The sequence below is a fragment of the Ochlerotatus camptorhynchus genome, unplaced genomic scaffold (assembly GCF_037179485.1).
Source record: "Ochlerotatus camptorhynchus isolate MF236.1 unplaced genomic scaffold, CSIRO-AGI_Acam_v1.1 ptg000392l, whole genome shotgun sequence".
In the NCBI taxonomy this organism is placed as follows: Eukaryota; Metazoa; Arthropoda; class Insecta; order Diptera; family Culicidae; genus Ochlerotatus; species Ochlerotatus camptorhynchus.
The window spans coordinates 1463058-1490898 of NW_027040879.1; the positions used below are offsets into that span (position 1 = coordinate 1463058).

The following is a 27841-nucleotide window of genomic DNA, read 5'->3' on the forward strand; positions in this document are numbered from 1 at the left end:
AAAAATTGCTGAATACCATTTAATTTCCTTAAAATTAAATGTCATATCTTATGTCATAGCAATCCTGCCTCATGTGAAATTATTAGTTCGACACTAGAGACTAGAAATACTCAGAGGGAGAGATAGGCGGAGAAAACAAAATACAATTATGAAGGAGGGATTTGTATCTAAATTATCTTGCAACCCTTGCTAGAAGCCAGCATTTCAGATGACTTTTATTTTTGATTCGATTTACGTGAAAAATAATAATTGATTGCATATTTTGCATATTTCTTAGTGTCATTAATTAACTGACTAAGATCAATTAGTCAATAGAGTTATAATATTGTTTTTGATTCCAAAAACTAGTTGAATTTGAGAAGCACACGAAACGTAAAGGCGATTACATTACTGTTCGATTGCAATACTCTCAAATTTAATCTAGTAAGAATAAGAAATCCTGGGACAAAGTCTAATGGGAATGTTCGATTGGCTCAGATGTTGGCAGTTCATTTCTCTCCGCCCATCTTGCCCTCTGAGTATTTCTACTAGAGACCAAGTACCGTGAACCCCGGTAATCTGACCGTTTGTAATCTGAACACTTTTTAATTTGAACCCCGCTAATCTGCACGCCGTGTTAACTTACAACATTCAGCATATGGAATGGAGGAAAGCGAAATGGAAGATTGAGAAACGGAACGCAAAATCAAAACAAAACAGCAAATAAGGCTACCAGAAACACGCACTTCTCATGCTCAACGCAAAATTTCAACTCTACCAGGGGGCTGCAAAAATGTAAAAACCACACAAGCATATGCCCGTGTGCATGGATGAAAGGGACCGATTTTTCTCTTCAAAAGAATCACACAAAATAAAGTATTTCTTCAAACGTTTCATCTTAGCATTCTACCAACAATCAATACGAACTATAGATTTTAAATTGGCTCACTACTTGACTAGCCTATTGGTCCCAAGCAAATAGATTAACGCAGCCCATTCTAGTCGAAATTCTAGTACTACATTATGTTTGTTTTGATTCGCTATGAAAGTTTGACAGATAAAAAGAGGGGTTCGTGGATTTTCCTATGTTTCGAGGAGAGCATCCATTAGCTTGGGACCAGGACCGAAGAGAGTACCAGAGCTGAGCCAAAAAGTTGAGCACGTTTCTTGGGGACCTACACTGAAACAAATCGACATGTACCGTTTATTGGATCCATCTTATAACATAGCAATGTCAGCAGATTTATTCATTCTATGTGATGATTGATAGATTCTATTGGATTATCACTTAAAAACTATGGCTGCGATATGGAATGATTTCTATCGTAATTTCACATACTTAGTACTTGATAATACCAACAATCAATACGAAACTAACGATTTTAAATTGGCTCACCACTTTAGTAGCCTATTGGTCCCAAGCAAACGATTAACGTACCCTATTCTAGTCGAAATTCTAGTACTACGCAATGTTTGTTTTGATTCGCTATGAAAGTTTGACAGATAAAATGAGGGGTTATTGGTTTTTCCTATGTTTCGAGGGGTGAATCGATTAGCTTGGGACCGAAGAGAGTACCAGAGCTGAGCCAAAAAGTTGAGCACGTTTTTCGGGACCTTCTAGTCTTAGAGTTACCTCTATGATAATACTTTGGTTCGAGCGTGATTGGCGATAGATAATATGTATATGAATATTGTCTGATATGTAATGGGTGGGAACAGACATCTAGAAACTAATGGAAAATTATATAAGTTTGCACTATGAGAAAATTCAGTAAAATATACCTGTTTTCATGATGAATATTGTTCACTAAAAGATATATCTTATAAGATAATTATGTTTATTTTATTGGAGTTGCTTTTAACGATTTTTGACGTTTGTTGATATGTCGCTTGTAAACAGACATGTAGAAACTATTGGACAGTCATTTAACTTTGCAGTATAGGAAAACATGTATATCTCATTGGAATAGCTTTCTTTGATTTTTGAGGTTTAAAGATTGTAAACAGATCTATCCCAATCATTATATAGTCATATAGATTTGCCTTTTAAGAAATCCAACAGCAAACATTTGTTTTGGCATGGTTTTCTGGGATGAATATCGCTCCCAATAAAATACATCTTACATGATTGTTCTTCATATTGAAACAATTTTCAACGATGTAATCATTAAAATGATTAGTCGAACTAAATATAGCTAACAACAATGATACTGTATTGAATAATCCTTGTTTGTTATTGTTCCATAATATACGGGGTTCCGGAAAAGAATGTATTGAGATTGAAAAAAAAAATCATTCTACTGCAATATTTACTTTTCTAAGATTCTAATTGTAAGCCTTCTACACACACTTAGAAATTATCGCCGACTTCCGTAATTTTTACCGAAATCTGAACAGCTGAACTGTTCGGTAAAAGCTACTTTGAAACTAAATCTCTACTAAAATGACAAGATTTGTTCATTTATACCCCGTTCACATTACAGCGTATATCACGTGATATACGCTGTCTTGCAATGGGCACTCATACATCTAGTTTTCACTGGAAATCCTATGCATGAGTGCTCATTGCAAGACAGCCTACACACTAATCCAGTCAGTACGGCTTTACGGGGTTTTTGAATTACGGAACTGTTCGGTAAAAGTTTAAAAATCTGTGGAAAATTAATAAATGGGAAAATTTGTTCTGAACTTGTACATACTTCGTCCTGTTAATCCAATTATATGATAGAAAATAAAATATGTCGATTTCTCGAAAACTCAGTCTAGGAGCATACTAATAAATTGAGTGAAATCTCTCTCGATTTTTTTCATAAACGACCAATGAGATCGATCCAAATTTGAGCTCAGCAATGAGTAAAATTGCCTCATGTTTTGCCAACTTCTTCCAAAAAAAAATCCAGAATAATTTTCACCGAACTTTCAACAGCTGAACTGTTCGGTAAAAATCTGGCATTTTAATTAATTAGTTTAAAGGTTTCAAAACAAGGAAAACTTAACCATAATGGCCCGACGCCATTATTTAAACAAGGCCGACAGTGTTTTGAAATTAACATTTAGTGAAACAGCATTTGAAATGAGGGTCAAAGTTTTACCTAACTTTCAAGTTCAGCTGTTGAATGTTCGGTAAAAAATTACCGAAGTCGGTAAAAGTTTCAAAGTGTGTATATATTCGATTCTCTCAGTCTATTGGTACTGCACCTAGACTGAGTAAAATTTTCGACAGATTTTTGAGGTTTTCCGCAGAAAAAGACATGACAATTTACTCATCGCTGAGTTCTTGCACTTTTTGCGATTATGAGTAAACTGAACTCAAATTAGGGTTGATCTCATTGGCCGTGTGTTTGTTGATAATTTACTATATTTAGCCTATGAGTAACCTAAGTTTTCGCGAATTTCAGCAAACGAATCTCAAATTTGAGATGTTTTAATTGGCCGCAGCATTATGGCAATGAATCGGTCAGAAAATGGTTTTGTTGCCCAGATCATTCAGTCTAATACAATATTCTCTGCAGATGATTGTTATTTCCGGAAATTGAACATGTAGTTTCGTTTCGTTTTGTGTAGGTAATAATTCGTCTGATCTAAATTTATGATTAAGAATAATTCTGAAGATCATAAGGAGAATATTTGATTGCATAGGGTCTTACAGAACTACCGTTTGCAATAAGCTGGCAAAATCCACATTGTGAGAGTTTAGATGGATTTGAGACGAAGATTTCGTAATGTTTAGCTAATTTCGGGATTTCATACCGCATACCCCTAAAAACAGGCATGAAACATATGTCATCCTAACTATAGATACTGTGGATGCAAAAAAAGGTTTTTTTTTGCATCTATGAAAAATGTGGAAAATGTTCATGCCATCGTTGTGCAGTTTTGTTTTGTTTTGTTTCGTGCTCAAATTTCATAATGAAGTGCAGAGAAAATCTTTGCAAGAGTGAATCGAGTAGTGGGTTGCGTAATATTCTCGAATAACATTAGAATGAAATGAAAATAAATAATAAATTTGCTCATAATATTACTATACTTCCCTCGCGAATATATCATGAAGTCATGCTCGTTTAAATACATTCTACCATAGAAGTAACTCTAAGACCAGAAGGTCGCGAAGAAACGTGCTCAAATGTCTGGCTCTGCTCTGGTACTCTCTTCAGTCTCAAAGTAATCGATGCACCCCTCGAAGCATAGGAAAATCCACGAACCCCTCATTTTATCTGTCAAACTTTCATAGCGAATCAAAACAAACATAGTGTAGTACTAGAATTTCGACTAGAATGCGATACGCTTATAGATGTACTTGGGACCAATAGACTAGTCAAGTAGTGAGCCAATTTAAAATCGTTAGTTTCGTATTGATTGTTGATTCTACTTCGCCTTCGGTTATCTACACAGAAAAAAAAAGTTGTTAAATATTACATCCAAACATCTGCACAGAGGTCATTCCGCTGGTGGTGTTATATTACGTTGCACGATGCATGCCGATTTTGCGAACAAAATTACATCTGTTGATGTAATATTGTATCTGATTTCTGCTATTACATCATTATTTCATACGTCAGCTTAAACTACGTTGCTCGATATTACATTTTTTTTGCTGTGTATGTAATCTATAGTATCAATAATCCTAACATAACTAGTGATTTAAAGCAATGAATGCGTTATTGCTCTGTCCTTATAGTAAAAATCATGTCAAAAATCATAGTTCGTTTTACTTTGTATATACCTGGGTACTGCGGAGTCCACCGATTTTGTTTTGCAAGCCAATGAAAAATTACTTGAAAATTTTCTCAAGTGCAAAATTGTTTTTGCTATTCCTAAGTTGGATCCCGCCAAAATCGCTGAGCCAGGAGTGCTCGAACCCTCATGACTCTAATAAAGTTTGATTCGTACCTGTTTTGCCAACGTATGTTTTATTAAAATTGAAAACCCGACTGAGTCATAAAAACTGTGCTGTTGCATACACGCTAACCCCGAAGTACCCATTAATGAGTAAAAAAGTACCCATTTCGAAGAAAAGTGGCTTAACTCATGAAATGAGTAAAACCAACTTTACTCATTGATGAGTATTTGACGAGTACTTCATAAAATGAGTATTTTTTAATCATCGTGTTTTTCAGTAATGGGGAAAAAGTACCCATTTTTTAGAAAAAAAAACTAGCCTTTAGGACTTATTACCATCAATAATAAAAACGTCAAAATTCAACTTAAAATCATCACACAAAGCTCAACTTAAAATAATCAAACAATCACTTTCTTTATTAAAAAAATTCCAGCAAAAATCAATGAAATATTTGATCTATAGATTATACACAGACAAACAGACATAACACTCGTAAGTTATTCATCGAACAAGCATTTAACGGACAATTTAAAAGTATCGTAGTTGGTAGTACCGCCACCTGTGGCGCGCATAGTCAATTCCCTTGCGTTTGACGTTTACACACTGCCGCCATCTGTTCAGTGTAGTGCCCACCACAGTGTACTCAACAGATGGCGGTAATGTTTTAGCGACAATGTTTTACAGTGAGAAATATTCAATGTGTTATGTCTGTTTGTCTGTGGATTATAGATAGCTGCCGATGCAAGCTCCCAAAGTTTTGCTTTTATCGGTTTGCTGCGGTAATAGAAGAGATTTTTTATGGGATACTCGTCCATCCTATCCTCCTTCTGCACTTGCTTTACTTCCATCGGCTTAACATCCGGAAAATGGTCATTATCTTGTCCAGCTTTCTGGAGGTGACACTACATGATATGGGCCTTCAAAGCTTTAAATGAAAGCTGTATTGAGCCACACCAGCACCGTTATGGAACAGGATTCAGATAAGCTGAAACTAACACAGTGCATCCGGAAACAAAACAAGATAATGCTGAATGAATTACAGAAAAATCAAAATAAACGAAAAATATACTACCTTTCAGTTTTCCGTACTTTTCTGGGTTCTGTTGGTCTTTTAGGGCTTCCATTTTCTCGATTGTCAGAATGAAATCCCATTCGCATGCACATGCACCAATCTTATGAGAAATCTCTACTCCCGTCAAATATAACTGATTTGCACTTGCAAAATGCCGTCACTTTCGCACTGAATCAATAATGAATCTCTTTTAGTCATTTTTATTCCAGAACAGGTTTTCAAAGAAGGGGAAAAAGTACCCATTTTTCAATATTACGAAAATACTCATTTTTTGACATTTTAGAACCAGTTCTAAAAATGTGTACAAGATACTCACTTAATGGGTACTCTGGAGTTAGCGTGTATGCTTTTGTCGCGTGGCTCGTTGGTTTCTACTGTTGAGCTTACAAATTAAAATATGTTACGAAAGAGATTTTCTGATTTCTAACAGATAACATTTTTTGGCAATGGAACAGAAGGGTAACTACTTTTGTAGCTTCTGAATGTTTGGCTCCCGTTTGACAGTTTACGCTGGCTCCCAGTTGACAAGCACATTGGTTGAGTCCGCAGTACTCAGGTATATACCTACACGGTGTTTCGTGAAAACTCATTAATGGGTAAAAAAATACCCATTTTCAAACCATGTATGCAGCTGTCAAAAAATGGGGAATTTTGAAATCATAAAATGGGTGAAAAAATACCCATTTAAAGAATCAGTTCACGGTTGAATAATGGGTATATTTTTTACCCATTAATGGGTGAAAAAACACTTCGAAATTTTATCGTCTCATTTCCGTCATTGGGAATGCAAACCACGATGCAAACAGTTACTGTCCGCAGCAACGATCTCCGGAAAATATTAGAATCCAAAACGTTGGAGAGGCTTACGGATAAGTCAATACAATGGATAATTTGTATTATAATGTTTCGTGAAAAATTTGAGCGGAACACCTGCATTTATTTTCAATGTTTTAAAAACATTTTTACATCAACGAGCGCTTGCATCCTCCATTTGTAAAAATGGGTATTTTTTCACCCATTTTACGGTAAACACAATATAAGAAAATGGGTGAAAAAACACCCATTTATTGACAGACCACCCATTTACCCATTTATGAGTAAACCATAGTTTACCCATTAAATGAGGAGGGGCACTTTTAGCGGAAATGGGTATTTTTATACCCATTAATGGGTTTTTGCGAAACACCGTGTACTTATCTACCAACAATCTACCAACAATCCAACAAGCTACCTATATTTACATAAATATCTTGGTCGATTCTTCCCAAATTTGGGTAGTTTTGAAATAGCGTGTACCAAGATTCATACAAACAGGCGATCCAATGGTTTTGGTACATCAATGCTAAGAGGAAGAGGTGACAATTGGCTTCTTCCTCTTTTATTTCTATTTCTATCTCTATCTTTTTCTATCTCTATCTCTATCTTACGCACATTAAATCGGCCAATCAGGAGCTGGTTCACGTTTGACAGAAAAGTGGTTCATTTTCGCCCCCGTATTGTCTAAAGCCCTACAGTAAAAGTATGGACGTCTGTCAAAAGTTGTTCCAATCGAACCGTCAAAATGCACCGCTTTGCTCGATTGGAACAGCTTTTTTCAGTTTTGTGGTGACAGTCGTCCATACTTTAACTAGAGGGCTTTAGTATTGTCACCTCTTCTCTTAGCATCAATGTAACATTAGTAGTGGTAAGCTCCAACCGGTATTATCCTCGGATTAAATCCCGATCCAGAATGTCCAGCTGCTTTGATATCGACATCAGAGTTCATCAACGCGACTCTAAGAAAACATTTTGCAGATCACCCAAACAGGATCCGTATTAAAAGTTAATCCGAGTTGGAACTTACCGCTACAGAAGTTTCCCTGTTTATAAAAAAAAGTGTTACAATTTGCTTTGTATTTTGTTTTGATTTCTTCGTCCTGCAAGTTTCGATCAAAAAGTAATTACAGGAAAGAAATTCTTTCCTAACACTATGTCTACAATGGCGATTAACAAAATTAAAAAGGAAAGATCAACTGAATCGATTTGCCGCTTGTGCTTTGCGGAACGTGAACATTTTCAGTTAATTTTCATTGACGAATATTCTTCACTGAATGAATGGATTGAGAATCTCACATCTTTGAAGGTTTGTTGATATGCAGTAAAAAATAAACTCGAAATAATAATATAACCCAATGCAATTCTTTTCAGATTATGAATGTTCCAAACGTGCCAGCATCGCTATGCATAGAATGTGAAAACACATTACGAAACTTTGAATCGTTTCGAGAAATGTGTTTCACCAATGATCGTGTTATTAAAGAGATGTTTAGCCAGGATAATCCCAAGAATGACCATACTGAAGTTTCGAATAATATGTCAACAGTAAGAGAAGTTAAAATCGATCACAGTGAGATCCAGGAAACCGACATTATGGATACCACAATTTCCGACGTAGATAATACTGAAACTACAATCGTGTACTCAGATATTAAAATTGAGGATGCCAGTTTACTCAATTCAGAGGATAATACGGCCGAAAACGAGTCCTCTCCCGATATAAAAGATGATACCCAGGATGATCTCAAGTTTAACCATAACGAAGTTTCGAGTAATGTTTCAGAAGTAAGCGAAGTTCAAATCGATCACAGAGAGATCCAGGAAACAGACATTTTGAATACCACAATTTCCGAGGTAGTTAATACTAAAATTAGAATTGAGTACCCAGCTATTAAAATAGAAGATGCCAGTTTACTCAATTCAGAGGATAATAATGATGATAATAATGCAGAAAACGAGTCATCTTCCGATACAGAAGAGGATCTTGAACTCGAAAAGAGCCAGTCTCTTGTGCAAACAGTAACAAAAAATAAGAAAGCACATATTTGTAGTTTGTGTGATAAGGGATTCAAAAATGCAACCCGTTTGAAAATTCACATCAGAAGTCACACACAGGAGAGGCCATTCAAGTGTAAAGACTGCGGCAAATCATTCACCACACACAGCAATTTGAAGCGGCATATTCAAGGTCACAACGGTTTAAAACCATACTCGTGCGATATGTGTCCAGCGTCATATTATCAATCTTCTCATTTGCTAAGCCACCGAAGTGTCCACGAGGAGTTGGGCCATATGAGCACCCAAAATGATACAGAAGGAAATGAGACAAGTTGGGACACAGAGCATGTTCAGGAATACGAGAAGAGTGAGTCTCTTGCAGGAAATTCAAACTGTACTAAAGATAAACGCAAATATTGTTTAATCTGCAAAATATTTGTGCATCGAATGACTCAGCATCAGCTCATACACAAGGAAACAAGGCCCTTCAAGTGCGAATACTGTTCCAATGGATTTGCCCAGATGTACAAACTAAGAATGCACATTCGAAAGCACACCCAAGAGAAACCATATATTTGTGGTCAGTGTAATAAAGGATTCACGAACTCAGCTAATTTGAGAATTCACATTAGAAGTCACACACAGGAAAGACCATACCAGTGCAAAAACTGCGGCAAAGCATTTATCACATCCGGCCATTTGCTGCGACATTCCCAAACTCACAGTGGATTAAAACCATTCGTATGCGATGTGTGTCAAGGGCGTTTTGCTCAAAAATCCCATTTAGCACGACACAAACGAGTTCACGCAAAGTTGATTTCATAAAGGAGACGTCATTCTACTGTGAAAACTGTGACCAAATGAGCATCACATCCATGCGTAACCTCACAGCGAGATGAGCGGATCATGGTAACAGACTTGTTGAAGGTGCACTAGAGTAAGTGATAAGTAGCATTGACCAACTGTTGGCAAATAATCATATTGAAAAATAAACGATTAAATCAGTTTAAAACTACATTTTCTACTACTCGTTTTATTTTCCTTTGTTCGGGACCTAACACAACTGCGACCAGTAATTAGATCTATTGTAGTATATCCCGTGTCCTTAGGTTAGTGCATGTCGTATTACCATACAGGTAACTCTAAGACCAGAAGGTCCCGAAGATACGTGCTCAACTTTTTGGCTCAGCTCTGGTACTATCTTCGGTCCCAAGTTAATCGATGCACCCATCGAAACATAAGAAAATCCACGAACCCCTCATTTTATCTGTCAAACTTTCATAGCAAATCAAAACAAACATAGTGTAGTACTAGAATTTCGACTAGAATGGGATACGTTAATCGTTAGCTTGGGACCAATAGGCTTTTCAAGCAGTGAGCCAATTTAAAATCGTTACCTTTTGGTCTTAAAGTTACACAGCAAAAAAAAATGTAATATCTATCAATTTAATTCAAGCTGATGTATGAAATAATGATGTTATAGCAAAAAGCAGATACAATATTATATCAATGGATGTAATTTTGTTCGCAAAATCGATGTACATCGTACAACGTTATATTACACAACCGATGGATTGACCTGGTTGCAGAAGTTTGGATGTAATATTCAACAACTTTTTTTTTTCTGTGTACCTCTATGATTCTACTTTGGTATATATCTGCAACTTATTGGTGAATTAGATATGGATTCACTTTGGAAAGTGATGTAATCTTTTAAAGTATGATAAGCAAATGATGCGATAATGCAGTCATGTAAAGGGTCTTCAGTTCTAACCCACAATCTTCTACTCAGTAAGCAAAAACGGATACTCTAAGACAGGGTTTCTTCCATTCATTTCGACTAAAAAAATGTTTTATTAAATTATGGAATAATAAGATATTATGATAATAATTGGTTTGCGTAAGCAACAAGACAAGATTGTAAAGTTTGTGTTTGACACATAAAACTTGCAAATTTAGCTTTGACAGAGTCACAATGAGTGGTTTTCTGATCGCCTTTTCGCGAAGAGCGAAGAGTGGGTGAGATTAATGACAAAATCGCTTATTGCGACTCTCATGTAGTGAAATTGGCAGGTATTATATGTCAAACACAAACTTTACAATATTTTCTTTTTGCTTACGCAAACAAAATATTATCATAATATCTTATTGTTCCATAATTTAGTAAAACATTTTTTTGCCGAAATGAATGGAAGGAACCCTGCTCTAAGGCCACCGTGGCCCTTACATCACAACAAGCTACGACCGACGATCGTTCAAGTCCTGGTACAAGAAGCTATTCAAATAAAATGCCGTCACTGAAAGCAGTTAACAATGTTTTCCAAACCGGATCAAGCGAAAGTCATATTTTTCTAGAGATATTACTTTTTTCCGTACTGTTCATACGCTTCCGTTCGAGTTCTATCAGTAACGAGTAGTAGGGCCCGAGGAAATCAATCTGCAACACCCGTTGATTTATAATTTTCTTAAACGGATCGATTTGAGAATTAAGGAGTCTTTAGTTGTTTTTTTTTTAAATTGATGTGTCAGTACTCTCATTGTTCTCCCAAGATAGGCCCATTTTTGTGTTTCATTCCAGTTGTCCCATCAACCGTCCCGAGGTTCAGATCACTTACACGCCACCACAGTGCTTCCTCTACGTTTATTCACCGATGCAACGGTGACGGAAATTAAAACGACAATCCACCCTCATGTACCTCCTGCTTATTAGTTGACTTATATATTTTATAAATAATCAGCAATTTGGGTTCTTTAATTTAGAAAGAAAAAATATCGAAAGAGGTTCGTTTTCTGAACACAGCGATATTTTTTTTGAGCCCACACACTTTCATCTCGATTTTTAAATCAAGATTTAAAGCAAAATAATAACTTCACTGGTTGACACTAAACTGACAAACTGACAGCTCGCTCCCATACAAAGTGACACCGAGGGGCGGTAATAAGGTGATTTTTGCAAATGTAATCGTTCTTATTTAAAATAATTCCAGTGTACCAAAATTGATGAAAATTTGGGTTTGGGTTCCATTTTTAATGCAGAATACGAATAAGCACTTACCTCAATACCCTTAAAGAACCCAATTAGCTAAAATATATAAGGGGATTTATATCCGTGTATATAATAGGTATAGTATTTTGGTCCAAGGATTTGTTTTCTGTGTATAGCATTACGGAATTGCACCCCTGAGAGCATCATACGTTGTTCTAAAATTTGACGTTAACCTTATTTGTCGATTGGCTTCCTCTGCTAACTAGATGCGTAAAAGTATAAATGCAGTCATTTGTGAATTCTTTCTAAATAGAAACAACTTCCTGCGACTAAAATGGATGCAGTGTCTTGTGAAATAAAGAAGGAGAAATCGGATGAATTGATTTGCCGTCTGTGCTTTCTGGAGCGTGAACATTTTCGGTTGATTTTCATTGACACATATTCTTCACTGGATGAATGGATTGAGAATCTCACATCTTTGAAGGTTTGTTAGAGAAAGCAGAGCTGCAGTAAACAAAATGATATAATCCAATGCAATTGCTTTCAGATCAGCGAAGTTCCCGGTGCTCCTGCTGCACTATGCTTGGAATGTCAAAACATGTTACAAAACTTTGAATCGTTTCGAGAAATGTGTTTCACCAATGATCGTGTGTTCAAAGAGATGTTTACCCAGAATGACCATACAGGTGTTACGGAAACTAGCTCAGTAGTAAGTGAAGTTGAAATTGATCACAGTGAAAGTCAGGAAACAGATATAGTTGACTTCACTATTGATTCTCAGGGTCTTGGGTTCTAAACCACAATTTAATGCTCAGTAAGCAAAAAGGGTTGCTCTAAGGCCACCATGCCTCTTACTTCACATCAGGTACAAAAAGCTATTCAAATTAAATGACATCCCGAAAGCACTTAACAATGTTTTCCAAACCGGATCAAGCGATCCAACAAACATTAATTGCTGAATAAGAGCTTATTCAGACAAAAATATGCTTCTTCAGCTAAAAAATTTCTACAATAGCGGCTTTGAAAATATCCAATATCGCTTTTTTTCTATTTCACATCTCTCCGACCGAGTTCTCACACGTTCGAATGCGATTATGTACTTTATATAGTACAATCAAATATCAATAAAGCGTTAAAATAATTCTAAATACACATAAAGCAGAGCATAGTGTAGCATATGCGGCTGTAGAAATCGTGATAGTCTTGAGAGAGTATACTATAGTATTTTTTCACCCAAGGATTTTTTGCTGTGTATAGCATTATGACTTTGCACCCGCCCCTGACATCATCATACGTTGTTCTAAACTTTGACATCAACGTTGTTCTAAAATTTGACGTTAAGCTTATTTGTCGACTGGCTTACCTCTGCGAACTATTTTTATTTCGATTCTTTTTCAAAATATACCTAAACCTAGATGTGTTAAAGTATACATGCATTCACTTGTGAATTCTTTCCATATAGAATCAACTTGTTGCGACCAAAATGGATGCAGTGTCTTGTGAAATAAAGAAGGAGAAATCGGCTGAATTGATCTGCCGCCTGTGCTTTATGGAGCGCGAGCATTACCGGTTGATTTTCATCGACACCTATTCTTCACTGGATGAATGGATTGAGAATCTCACATCTTTGAAGGTTTGTAAGCGGATGCAAGGCTGCAGTAAACAAAATGTTATAATCCAATGCAATTTCTTCCAGATCAACAAAGTTTCCGGTGCTCCTGCTACACTATGCTTGGAATGTCAAAACATATTAAAAAACTTTGAATCTTTTCGAGAAATGTGTTTCACCAATGATCGTGTGTTCAAAGAGATGTTTACCCAGAATAACCATACAGGTGTTACGGAAACTAACTCAGTAGTAAGTGAAGTTGTAATTGATCACAATGATAGTCGGGAAACAGATATATTAGACTCCACCATTTATTTACAGGTAGATACAACAGAAATTGCTGAGTACGAGGATATAAAAATAGCACTTAACTATACAGTTAATCCTGAGGAAAATTATGATGATGAAAAAGAAAAACAACTGGAATTGATAACGAACCATCCTAAGAGCACGCACAATATTGCAGAAGAAAATCAAGTTACAGTACATCAAACAAATGTGTTGCATACTGGTGAAAACATAGACTACAATATCAGTCCTACTGATCAACTGGATGAGAATACTGAAACTGATGATGATGGTATACTACCATTTGAGAAAAAGGATGATGCCATAACGAAAAAAGGAAACAGTGCAAAACACAAGAGGAAATCTATTCGCAAGGACTATCCGCCCATAAAATGTGAGTTCTGCTCCAAAAAATTCAATGCAAAGCATAAGTATCACAATCATATTCGGAGACACCGAATAGAAAAATCTTATATATGTAGTTATTGTGATAAGGCTTTCATCAGTTCCGCCGAGTTGAACGTTCACTTACGAAGCCATACTTTGGAACGACCTTTCAAGTGTAAAAACTGCGACAAGTCATTCAAAACAACAAGCCATTTGTCACGACATAACAAGAGTTACTGCAAAATTAACAAAAACCCAGATGACAATAAAAAACCATTACTTCAATGTGAATACTGCTCGAAAACATTCATGGTAAAATGGAGATTTGAAGCTCATACTCGAATGCATACTGTGGAAAAAACGAATATTTGCAGTTACTGTTCTGAAGTTTTTAAAAATCCAGCTGAGTTGAAAGTTCACGTCAAAATACACAAACAGGAAACGTATTTCAAATGTGATGCATGCGACAAACTGTTTTCCACATCTAGTTTACTATCGCGGCATAGTCAAAGCTACTGTGAGGTACAGCAGCAACGAAACGATATGCAAGTAAAGTCATACAAATGCGAAGAATGTGACGCTTCGTTTGATTCATCAAACCGGATGATGCAACATATGCGGTCTCATCCTGGAGTAAAACCGTACACATGTGATGTTTGCCAGTCGAAGTTTTCAACATCTGGAAATTTGATAAGGCACAAACGACATACGAAAAGACACACATACACGTGCGAAGAGTGCCAACTGAAATTCACATTACCAGAACATTTGGTGCGCCATAAAAAAGAACACTTAACACAGGAGATGATCCACTAGGCGATTTGTAAGGACGTAATGGCTAAAACTGACGTATTCAAGTTGTTTAGCAAACAGAAATTTCTTGAAAATTGTAAATTGTAAACCATCGGTCAAAACATTCATGAAAAATCTATTGAATACATCATAGTTATAATAACAATACTTTTACTAAGATTTATTTTTATTTTTGCTTCATAAAGCTAGTGATATAGAACTCAACACGTTATATTACACTGATTTTCAATAAAATAAATATAAATTTAAAGACAAAAAAATATTAGTTTTGTTCTGAATATGCCAAAAATAAAGTAATACAGGGTGATTCGGAACAACTGGCATTTTAAAAATGGTCTCGATTTTTTTCGAAATATATAATTTTAAAAATTCCGAATTTTAATTTGAAAATTACCGAGGAAATGTGTGGATTACATGTCCCTGCAGTCTTAAAAATTTACGAGAAAATCTACTAAGGCTCTGAACCATTTGGTGGATTATTTTAACTTTTGGTTAAAATTTTACAGCTGGAAAGTTATCGATTAACTCTGCTATCTGAGCGTGGTAATTTCTGACCGACAAGAAGTTAAATTTTGACAACCTTGGCTAAGTTCTTCTCGAAAACTGGTCGTACGACAGCACAGGGATTTTCCAACACAGAAAATAACTTTCGAAATGTCACTTTTAACCACGAGTTAAATTTAACTCGGCAAATGGTTCACAGCCTAAGTCCACGTAAACAGTACCAACTGTCAACTGATTCGAGGGGGCGTCAAATCTAAATCTTGATTCCAGATGCTCGAAAAATCTCACACTAGCGAATCAATCTACGAAAAATCATTTTTCATTGCTTGCTTCGTGCATCATTTTTTTGCAGGAAATCTTCAGAATCGTCATCAATTTTCTTTCTATCTACTTAGCGTGCGCGCAGCTAATCACAGCAACACAAAATGTTTCCTGCATCGTAGATAGAGACACCCCCCTCGAACTGATTGAGGTCAACTCCGACGGTGCAAAATCTAATTGCAAATTTTTTTTTTCCGAAACGCGAATTGCAAGAACCTACCAAAATCCTACCATCGAAAATTCTCGAGATATTGTTATTGACGGTGTTACCAACAATCAATACGATACTAACGATTTTAAACTAGCTCACTACTTGACTAGCCTATTGGTCCCAAAAAAACGATTAACGTACCCCAATCTAGTCGAAATTCTACTACTACACAATGTTTGTTTTGATTCGCTATGAAAGTTTGGCAGATAAAATGAGGGATTAGTGGATTTTCCTATGTTTCGAGGGGTGAATCGATTAGCTTGGGACCGAAGAGAGTACCAGAGCTGAGCCAAAAAGTTGAGCACGTTATTTCGGGACCTTCTAGTCTTAGAGTTACCTCTATGGTGTTACCATAGAGGTAACCCTAAGACTAGTAGGTCCCGAAGAAACTTGCTCAAATTTTTGGCTCAGATGCACCCCTCGAAACATAGGAAAATCCACGAACCCCTCATTTTATCTGTCAAACTTTCATAGCGAATCAACACAAACATAGTGTACTGGGTACTGCGGAGTCGACCAATTTTATTTTGCAAGCCAATGGAAAACTGCTTGAAAATTTTCTCAAGTTAAAACCTGGTTTGCTCTTTCTCAGTTGATTCCCGCCAAAAGCTCTGAGCCAGGAGTGCTCGAGCCGTCGAGCCCCCATGACTCTATCAAAGTTTGTTTACATACATGTTTCGCCAAAGTATGTATTATTGTAATTGAAAACTCAGCTGCCTCATAAAAACTATGCTGGTTTTTATGCTTTCATCACTAAGCCTGTTGGTTTTTATCTTTGAGCTTAAACTTAAGAATGTGTTTTGAAAAAGTATAGATCATTTTTATGACATTACAATGCTTGACGGCAGATAAGAACAGTAACTGCATTTGCTGCTTCTGAATGTTTGGTTCCCGCTTGACAGTTAACATTGGCTCCCAAGTGACAAGCACCTTGAGTGAGTCCGCAGTACTCAGATAGTGTAGTACTAGAATTTCGACTAGAATGGGGTACGTTAATCGATTTGCTTGGGACCAATAGACTAGTCAAGTAGTGAGCCAATTTAAAATCGTTAGTTTCCACCGGTTACTGATATAAAAAAAATTAAAGCATCAATGTAATTGCCCAATTGTTCGTTAGGGGTAATGAGCCAAGTTTGCGCTGGCATTCGGCCAAAGCTTAATTTTTTTTAAATGGTGTACTGTGGACGTTAGGCATAATGGACGTTAATCATAAAGTCATTAGGTTTAATGGACGTTAGGCATAATGGACGTTAGGCATAAAATACCTTGCTGCTGTGCAACTCTTGAAACCTGTTTTGAGCATGGTAAACAATGCTTTAATTAGGTTAAGCGTTGGATAAAAGTTGATACAAGTTATACAAACATAGTTTATTTAATAAGCACAGTTTGGAATCCATTATTTATCATATCATAGGTGACGTATCTACATATTTACATAGATCAAAGATTAGTAGTAATAGCGGTTAAGTAATCTGAAAACTCAGCATAGTCTTGAGCTAGGGGAAATAGATATAATGTCGGCGTAAATGAGCCCAATTTGGGCCCATACATAAATTCAGCAATCGACTAAATTTTCAATAGCGACCAAAAATATCCATTAGTACCGTCCCAATGACGCGTTCATCTAGATAAAATTGATAAATAGCGGATATTTAGTGGTGGGCCCAATCTTAGATCCACAGGCCAACATTAGAGCCGTTTCCACTATATCTTGAAATAAAAAAAATCACACATTTGTTGCAATTTGATAACTTTGTGTTACACACATGTTGCAATTGTCAAGAAAAAAAGGTTTTCCTCAAAGAACAGCTCATTAAATAAAGAATGGTTAATTCTGTGATTTTCCATTCAATAACAAAAAAACAGCTAAGGTTGAATAAAATATGACGCCAAAAAACAGCTCATGAAATGAAGAATGGTGAATTCTGTGGTTTTTCATTCAATAACAAAAAACATACCTGCTGCTTCCAGGATTTCCTCCCATACTTTTCGATACAACGATTCTGTTTTTGTTGTCATCAGAATGCAAACTAGCGGAACAGTGACGAGTTGCCAAAACAAACAAGGCACTGTGACAAACGTACCATCTGCAACCCAATACTTTGTCTGTCCAAGACGTCGCAAGTTTTCATGAGTCTAAAAAATTTAAACTCTTTCATTATTGCCACCGATGTCAGCAATCAATAGACGGTCCCCATTATCATCCTTCTAGAATTCATCGGGTAGATTATGCCTAACGTCCATTATGCCTATCGTACATTATGCCAAACGTCCGTATGCTTAACGGTCGTATGCCTAACGTCCGTATGCCTAACGACCGTATGCCTAACGTCGTGTACCCCTGTGGGCCCCCGTTAATCGAACGACACTTCTTGCATATTACCGGGATTCATTTTCAATTTTAACTTCTAGTAACCCTATGAGTACTTAGCCTTATTTGCTGGTTTCTTTTGATTCTTCGTTCCGTTTCGCATCGATCCATTTATCTTTACTCCATTCCTTGTTCTAAATGACGATTGAGAATTTTTTGGTTTGCAGGGTGTGCAGACTAGCGGGGTTAAAACTAAAAAGTGTTCAGATTGCAAATTTTCGGCAAAAAACTTCAATAACAAAAATTGTACTTTTTGAAGATTTTTAAAATTGTGTTTATTAAATCTTATAAAAAATGATAACTTTCCTAAATGGACACAATGAACAAATAAAAATTGTCCAAAATCGTGAAACATAAACTTTAATTAAAACATGTGATTTTTTTCACAAAATATTCCTCCACCATCCACTCTGAGTATTTCTAATTCCAAGTACTCCTTCAAGTTTCATCTGCGTGGGCAATATTTACCAAGTTCCAAGTTTTAGTACATACATTTGACAGTGGAGGTGTGTCTCACTTCCTTACAGATTTTTTTTTTGCCATTTGGCACTGTATTTTGTTATCATACATTCGATTGAATTTACATCATCCTTTAATTTTCGACTGAAAAAGTAATTAAGGGAAAGTAAAATATTTTACGGGAGCTAGATAATACACTTTCGAAATATTTAAACAACATTGTTACTACAATGACATCCAGTAATGTTAAAAAGGAAAGATCGGTTGAATCAATTTGCCGTTTGTGTTTGGCGGAACGTGAATATTCTCAATCAATTTTTGGCAATGACTGCGATTCCCTACAAAACTGGATTGAAAGTCTCACAACGTTAAAGGTTAACTGACATTTTACGTATAGAACCAAACATTCCAATAATCAAACTAATTTCTTTTCAGGTTGTCGGTCATCCAAACGCACCAGCATCGCTGTGTTCGGAGTGCAAAACTATTTTGAAGAATTTCGAATCCTTTCGAGAAATGTGCATAACGAATGACATAGTATTCAAGCAATTGTACCTGAAGGATGATCGAGTGAAATATTTGGAAAATATTTCAGTAAAAAGTGATAACAAAGTTGATCAAAATGAAAGTGCAGAAAACATTAGTATAAGATCTCCCGAAATGGTTGATTTCAACCCTACTGATTTTTTGGCGGACGAAACTGAAATTACTGTAGAATACCAGGATGCAAAGATAGAAACTGACGCTAAGATATCCGGGACTGAAAAACCAGATGAAGAATCAGCTAAACAAAAAAAGATACGTAAAAAAGCACATATGGCAGAAATAAGAAAGAAACTCTGTCCAATATGCAACACAAACGTCAACGCATTGAGAAAGCATCTGTTAACTCACAAAGAATACAAACCCTTCCAATGCGAATATTGCTCTAGGACCTTTAATATGATGTGTAACTTGAAAAAGCACATCCGGAGACATTTGCAGTTGAAAACCTTTGTTTGCAGCTACTGTGATAAGGGCTTCACAAATTCTGCTGAGTTGAGTGTTCACGTACGAATTCATACCAATGAAAAACCCTACAAGTGTAGCGAATGCGACAAATCATTTAGGACGTCTGGCAGCGTAAGCAGGCATGTACAGACCTTCCACAAAAGAATAAGACCGCACACGTGCGAAGTTTGCCAGGCAAAATTTACATTGGCTGCTCATTTGCGACGCCACATGCTGCGTCATACTCTGGAACGTCCGTACTGCTGTTCCGTTTGCAACAGGAAATACACACGACTAGATTTGTTAAAAGCTCATAGCTGCCGGGCATAAACAAATATTTTTTACATTTAAGCTCTCATCGCAAGAGTGATTTATAAAAAGAATGTGAAGCCATTCTGTTTTCATCCATCGATCTCTTTTTCTTGATACCGGATGTTTTAGAAATAACTGTAGAATCAATAAATTCAATGTATTAATATGTACAAAGTATTTGAAATAAAAACCGAACATTTCTAAGGAGTTATCCATTAATTATGACACGTTGTAGTGAGGGAGAAGGAGGGGTTGTCTTGATTGTGGGGCAAATACACAATGCAACCTTGCTTTGCCATATAATATATGGTTGTATCGTACGGTAAACGGTAATACCATAGCGGTTGTACTAGCATATTGCTGTATTTATTGGCCCTATAAAATAACGTGACGCGTACCTCCGTGGTAAATATTTCCACAATTTCGAGTGACATAGTTAATACATGGCCCTAAACAACCAATGCAACACATCATTTAGCTGGTCCTCATTATGATTTGTCATTAGTTGGTACTACAGTGCCGGTTTTATTAGAAGTAATGCGACACATCAAAATTGGAACAGCTTATTATTTGCCAACGAATTGTTAAATGTCATTCAAATCGAGCAGAAGAACTGTCAAAGGCAAAAATTTCGTATTTCTATATTCAGACTACAAAGTTATAACATGTTAACAGACTATCTTGATGACAGATTTTTTGACGATAATTATTATAACACTCTTGTTATAACTCTGTAGTCTGAACGTACTATAACTCTCCAAAATGGAGAGTCTCTCCAGATACAGGTACCAGCCATTCTACTTGGTACCAATATTAATTACAATTTGTACGAACGAGGTAGCGTTGGTAGTAACATCAAGTGATCCGATTTTCATTTACCTGAACAACACCGAGATTCGATAAAACGAATAAAACAAGCTTCGAGAGTTTTAGTACATCAATGTGACATTAGAGGTTTATCCTTTTCATAACAACAATTTTGCCACTTTGCTCTGTATAGTTCGTTTTGATGTATTCCATTCAAGTTTCCTCGTTTTGGAAAAGTAGTTCAAAGGAAAGTAAAATATAGAGCGTGAATCGAATAGTATTTATTCCGAATACAAACAAAATTGTGACTACAATGGCCACCAGTAGTATTAAAAAGGAAAAATTAAACGAATCAATTTGCCGTTTGTGTTTGACGGAACGGGATAATTCTGAATCAATTTTCGGAAATGATTGCGGTTTGCTGCATGAGTGGATTGAAAATCTCACAACGTTGAAGGTTTCCCAGCATCTAACGTTTAGAAGTAAACATTTTCATCATCAATCACTTCATTTTAGATCTTCAGTTATCCAAACGCACCAGCGTCACTGTGTTCGGAGTGCAAAACCGTTCTAAAGAATTTTGAATCTTTTCGAGAAATGTGCATCACCAATGACGTTGTGTTCAAGGATTTGTACATTCAGGATGTGCAACCGACAAAATTAGAAAATAGTTCAGCAGAAAATAATAAGGTTGATCAGAACGCAAGCCTGGAAAGCTCTGTTCAAGGATCTCCTGAAATGGTAGATTTCAATCCCAATGATCCATTGATAAACGATAGTGGAATTACTTTTGAATACAAGGATTTAAAGATAGAGATTGATGAATTGGAACCCGCTCGTGAAGAACAAGATGAACACACAGCTCGAGAAACAATTAAACAAGAAAAGATCCGCCAAAAAGCAATCAAGGCAGAAAGTAGAAAGAAACTCTGTCCAATATGCAACACAAACGTCAACGCGCTGACTACGCATCTGTTGACCCACAAAGAATATCAACCGTTCCAGTGTGAATATTGTTCTAGGACCTTTAGTATAATGTATAACTTGAAAAAGCACATCCGGAGGCATTTGCAGTTGAAAACATTTATTTGCAGTTACTGTGATAAGGGTTTCACAAATTCTGCCGAGTTGAATGTTCACATACGAATCCACACGAATGAAAGACCCTACAAGTGTAAGGAATGCGACAAATCCTTTAGGACATCCGGCAGTGTGACTAGACATGTGAAAACTCACCACAGGGGAATACGCCCGTATACATGTGAAGTATGCCAAGCGCAATTTACATTGGCTGCTCATTTGAAACGACACATGCTACGACATACTATGGAACGTCCATACAGCTGCTCCATTTGCCTCAAGAAGTACGCCAGACCAGATTTATTAAAAGCTCATAGCTGTCGGGCTTAACATATTATTTGAACAACTTCAGTTAAGCTCGAGCTCCTATTTCAAGAGTGGTTTTTCAAAAGACTGAAACCATTTATATCTGTCTTAAAATGAATGTTTGGAAAATAATTCTAGTTTTAATAAACCAGTCAGACAGTACCTACTATACACTAATCGTATGTAATAAGAACCAAAAATGTTCAAGCATCTCGAATAAAAAATATTATTAATAGACATTCAAATTTATCTTTACAATAACCAAACATCATTCCTAGTTGAACACTCAGTCGGTTAACAACGTCCCGGTCTCAGTCGCGCGGCATCTAGTTTTTTTTCGGTGTTTTTTCCGCCCGAGCGGTTTTTTCACCCCCCATTGGGTGCCCCAAGTGACCAGTGTGCAACAGAGGAAGTGGAATTCCATGGGCCGAGCCCCTTGGAGTTGCCATCCAGCTTTAATCCACCCTGGTAATCCATCCGGTCGTCAAGCCATTTTCATCATCGTGCCGACCCACCAACACCAATCATCACCACCAGCAGCAGCAAACGGACCATCTAGCTGCAACGGCTGATAGGTTGTTTACAACCGGCATAAGTATTAGACAATACATTTTGCAAGTCCATTGCCTCCCTATTGTAGTTTAATTTTGCCTCGTGGCGCGTGACTCTGTCTCTCACCCCTGGTAGGGGAGTATGGGTCATAGTGAGACAACTTTTTGCAAGTAGATATAAGTTTTTTTTTTGTTTCGATTTTTTTTTTCTTTTTGATTTGTTCGTACGTCGGGCAAAAAATTTAATTACTAGTAATTAAAATTAATTAATTAGTGTAGGTTTTATTTTTTTTTTCCTTCTTAAGTGGTTGCGCACCGCTTTTGCGCAACACTTATGGCATCTTCCGATGCCTACGTTACGCGAACCAGATACTATGAACCGTCTTCGAAAGGACCATGGGTTGTCTTTTTTCGGCCCAAAAATAAACCTTTGAAAACTCTCGACATAACGAGAGATTTGCTGCGTAAGTATCCGGGAATCTTGGTACACAAAGAAAGATTCAACAAACTGCGTGTAGAAGCACCGACTTATGATGTGGCAAATAAAATTGCTGATCACGAGTTGTTTAGTGTTGAGTACAACATCTACATCCCTTCTCGAGATGTGGAGATAGAAGGCGTGGTCTCCGACGCGAGTCTGACTGTCGAGGACTTGAAACATGCCTCGGGAACTTTTAAAAACTCGACATTCGCTACCGCGCTAGTGAAGATACTGGATGTAAGGCAACTGCATTCAGCATCTTTGCTAGACGGTAAAAAAGTTTATAAACATTCAGACTCGTTCCGGGTGACTTTCGCAGGTTCAGTTCTCCCAAACTTTGTTAAAATTGATGGTGCTTTTTTTCCGGTGCGACTGTTTGTACAGAGGGTATATAATTGTACCAACTGCAAAAGGCTGGGACACTCGGCCAGCCATTGCGGCAACAAAACTCGTTGTGGCAAATGTGGTGAAAACCACAAAGAGGATTCTTGCCACAAAGAATCAGTAAAATGCGCTTACTGTGGCGAGAATCCTCACCCCTTGCAGGAGTGCCCGATGTACAAACAGCACTCCGATAAAGTGCAGCGTTCAATCTCTGGACGCTCCAAGCAGACATATGCTCAAATGTTGAAGGCTGCATCAGCCGTCCAAGATGCAAACCAATTTTCGGTTTTGTCAGTTGAAGAATCGGACTCTGACTCATCCGATGAAGGTGATTCTACGGTGGTACACGCACCTTCAAAAATAGACGGTTCCTCAAAAAGAAAATGCCCCTCCCCGAAAGTGCGCCGTAAGAAAACTAAAGTCACCTCCAGACGATTGCCAAATTCCCAGGGTAATGGGGATGAAAAAACAAAACCGAAGGCTCCTGTTGATCCAATCCCTGGATGCAGCAAGAATTTTCCGCCATTGCCCAACAAAGATAAAAAAAATAAAAAAGCTGCTCCTCAAACTTCTCAAAAGAAATCCAAGTCCGAACGAGGTTTGCTAGCTTTTTCGGACATTGTGGAATTCATATTAAACATGTTCAACATACAAGACCCTCTAAGAAGCTTAGTTTCTGCCTTGCTTCCAACGTTAGAATCATATCTTAAGCAATTGACTGTTTCATGGCCCCTCCTTGCATCAATCATATCTTTCGATGGATAATTCGTCGAACGAGGTTGAAGATATGATCACTGTGCTACAGTGGAACTGCCGTAGTCTAGTGCCTAAACTAGACTCGTTCAAATTTTTACTTCACAATTCTGATTGTGATATATTTGCTCTCTGTGAAACATGGCTTTCTTCCGATAAAGAACTCAACTTCCACGATTTTAACATTATACGCCTGGATAGAGACGATTCTTATGGAGGAGTACTTTTAGGGATCAAAAAGTGCTACCCTTTCTACAAAATTTCCCTTCCTGCTCTATCCGGCGTCGAAATCGTTGCTTGCCAAATAAATGTGAAGAACAAAGATCTTTGCATAGCTTCAGTATACGTTCCACCAAGAACCTCCATTAGCCGTAGTCAACTCTGGAATCTAGTTTCGATTCTTCCATCCCCAGTATTAATTCTGGGTGATATGAACTCCCATGGTACTGGGTGGGGCGATCTATATGACGACAATAGAGCGGCTATTTTTTACGATTTATGTGACGATTTCAATTTGACTATTTTGAACACTGGTGAAGCGACACGTATAGCAAAACCTCCGGCTCGAGAAAGCCGACTCGACCTATCTTTGTGTTCAAGATCGCTATCATTGGATTGTCAGTGGAAGGTTATCAATGATCCCCATGGTAGCGATCATTTGCCAATCATCATTTCAATTAAGTGTGGCTCTCACTCTGCAGAACCATCTCGGGTTCCATTTGATCTTACAAGGAACATTGACTGGCAGAAATATGCAACGGCGGTGACAATCGGTGTCGAATCAATAGATGCGCTTCCACCATTGGAAGAATATCGATTCCTAGCCGATTTGATTTACAAAAGCTCACTGGAAGCACAAAAAAGAAAAGTTCCAAGTGCACCCTTTAAAAGGAGACCAGCCACACCTGGTTGGGACGAAGAATGCACAAAATTGTATGTAGAAAAATCTGATGCTTTCAAAGCTTTTCGTAGACACAAAACCTCCACTTACTTCGAGGAATATTCAAAGCTTGAGACAAAGCTGAAACAATTAATCAAAGCAAAAAACGCGGTTATTGGCGCAATTTCGTCGAGGGACTCTCACGAGAAACCTCAATGAACACCTTGTGGAGGGTGGCTCGCAACATGCGTAACCGCTCATCTTTCAATGAGAGTGAAGAATACTCCAACCGATGGATATTCGATTTCGCTAAAAAGGTCTGTCCGGACTCAGTTCCAGCACAAAATATTCTTCGAGAAGCGTCTCCTAGCGGCGGCTCTCTGGATAGACCATTCTCAATGCTGGATTTCTCTATGGCTCTTCTTTCATCGAACAACTCCTCACCGGGAAGCGATATGATTAAATTCAATCTTCTGAAAAATCTCCCAGATATCGCTAAAAGACGCTTGCTAGATTTATTCAATTCCTTGCTAGAAAACAACATTGTACCGCCTGAATGGAGACAGGTCAAAGTAATAGCCATTAAAAAACCTGGCAAATCAGCGTCTGACCATAACTCATACCGTCCGATTGCTATGATTTCGTGCATTAGGAAATTGTTGGAGAAAATGATCCTTCGGAGACTCGATCACTGGGTCGAATCAAATAACTTGCTATCAAATACACAGTTTGGGCTCCACAAGAGCAAAGGAACAAACGATTGTCTAGCGCTGCTTTCCACAGATATTCAACTGGCCTTTGCACACAAGGAGCAATTGGCTTCAGTATTCTTGGACATTAAGGGGGCTTTTGATTCAGTTTCCATTGAAATTCTGTCAGACAATCTGAACAGATGTGGACTTTCTGGAATTTTAAATAATTTCTTGTACAATTTGTTGTCAGAAAAGCAAATGAACTTTTCCCTTGGACAACTGACAACTTCCAGAATTAGCTACATGGGCCTGCCCCAAGGCTCATGTCTCAGCCCTCTTCTTTATAACTTTTACGTCAAAGATATCGACAACTGTTTGGCAGAACAATGCACGCTAAGACAACTTGCAGATGACGGTGTGATTTCCGTAAGAGGTCCACATGCCGTGGACTTGCAAGGACCATTGCAAAATTCCTTAGATAACTTGTCTTCTTGGGCTATGAATCTAGGGATCGAATTCTCGCCGCAGAAAACTGAACTGGTAGTGTTTACTCGAAAGCGGTACCCAGCCCAAATGCAGCTTAATCTTTTGGGCAGAAACATTACCCAATCATTGTCTTTCAAGTACCTTGGGGTCTGGTTTGATTCAAAGTGCACTTGGAATGCCCATATTACGTATTTGAAGCAAAAATGTCAGCAGAGGATCAACTTTCTCCGTTCAATTTGCGGCACATGGTGGGGTGCTCATCCGGGAGACCTCATAACGCTTTATAAAACAACTATTCTCTCTGTTCTAGAGTACGGCTCTTTCTGCTTTCTCTCGGCAAGAAAAAGTCACCTAATAAAATTGGAACGAATTCAATATCGTTGTCTGCGTATTGCTCTAGGCTGTATGCACTCAACGCATAACATGAGTCTCGAGGTTCTGGCAGGAGTAACACCCCTCCAGAACCGTTTCTGGGAGCTCTCTCTCAGAATACTAATCAAATGCGGAGTGACGAACACACTTATAATTGCTAATTTTGAAGAAATTCTTGGGCTGAACACACAATCTCGATTTATGAGAATCTACCACCACTACATATCATCAGATATGTGTCTTCCTTGTTATACTCCAGACCGTGTTCACTTCACCAATCGCAGTTCCTCAATTGAATATGATCTGACCATGAAACAAGCAACTCATGGGATTCCCGATCAACTTCGACCTATTATTATTCCGCGTATTTTTACTGAAAAGTACCAACAAGTCAATTGCATAAAAAGATACTTTACAGATGGGTCCCGTCTCAATGGATCCACTGGCTTCGGTGTCTTCAATGAAAACTCTAGCGCCTTCCGCAAACTTCAGGAACCTTGTTCCGTTTTTGTTGCTGAGCTGGCAGCAATCAACTTCGCATTGGGGATGATTTCCAACATGCCCGCAGACCATTACTTCATCTTCTCGGATAGTCTCAGTTCCATTGAGGCTATTCGGTCGATGAAACCAAGTAGGCACTCATCTTATTTCCTTTCAAAGGTAAGGGAGCAGATGAGTGTACTGGTCGAAAGATCATATATGATTACCTTTGTATGGGTCCCCTCACATTGCTCAATCCCAGGCAATGAGAAGGCGGACTCTCTCGCAAAGGTGGGCGCGCAGGAAGGCGAATTGTATGACAGGCAAATTTCACACGATGAATTTTACCATTTAGTGCGTCAGAGTACCTTTTCGAGTTGGCAAACCGATTGGGACACTGGAAATCTTGGACGGTGGTTACATTCAATTATTCCTAATGTTTCTTCGAGAGCGTGGTTTAAAGGCTTGGGCTTAAGTCGTGACTTCATTCGCGTGATGAGTAGACTTATGTCCAACCACTACTCGCTAGATGCTCATCTCAATAGAATAAACCTCGTGGACAGCAACATCTGTCGGTGTGGAAACGGTTACGATGACATCGAACACGCAGTTT

General features: G+C 37.6%; 4 protein-coding genes across 7 annotated transcripts in view; 3 read left to right on the plus strand and 1 right to left on the minus strand.

Annotated features, from left to right (window-relative positions):
• The window catches only part of LOC135710600 (pH-sensitive chloride channel 2), a 118888-nt gene that overhangs the window by 44160 nt on the left and 46887 nt on the right, over positions 1 to 27841 (minus strand). The gene's annotated exons all lie outside the window — the stretch shown is intronic.
• LOC135710589 (zinc finger protein 660-like) lies at positions 7870 to 9662 on the plus strand. The gene is made up of 2 exons (XM_065233198.1): positions 7870 to 8013; positions 8079 to 9662. The coding sequence occupies exons 1-2, from the start codon at positions 7870 to 7872 to the stop codon at positions 9528 to 9530; spliced, it is 1596 nt and encodes a 531-aa protein (XP_065089270.1). The 3' UTR covers positions 9531 to 9662.
• On the plus strand, positions 11955 to 22267 carry LOC135710601 (zinc finger protein 470-like). Of its 4 annotated transcripts, none has more exons than XM_065233219.1 (5): positions 11955 to 12175; positions 12239 to 12400; positions 13154 to 13324; positions 13388 to 13561; positions 13622 to 14900. In XM_065233219.1, the coding sequence occupies exons 1-5, from the start codon at positions 12026 to 12028 to the stop codon at positions 14789 to 14791; spliced, it is 1827 nt and encodes a 608-aa protein (XP_065089291.1). In that variant the 5' UTR covers positions 11955 to 12025; the 3' UTR covers positions 14792 to 14900. The 4 variants fall into 4 exon arrangements, with proteins under 4 accessions (XP_065089291.1, XP_065089293.1, XP_065089294.1 ...); XM_065233221.1 differs by having other exon boundaries at positions 13388 to 13549; XM_065233222.1 differs by lacking the exons at positions 13388 to 13561; positions 13622 to 14900 and adding an exon at positions 21280 to 22267.
• LOC135710610 (zinc finger protein 99-like) lies at positions 18714 to 20166 on the plus strand. Its single transcript, XM_065233234.1, has 2 exons — positions 18714 to 19028; positions 19090 to 20166. The coding sequence occupies exons 1-2, from the start codon at positions 18885 to 18887 to the stop codon at positions 19972 to 19974; spliced, it is 1029 nt and encodes a 342-aa protein (XP_065089306.1). The 5' UTR covers positions 18714 to 18884; the 3' UTR covers positions 19975 to 20166.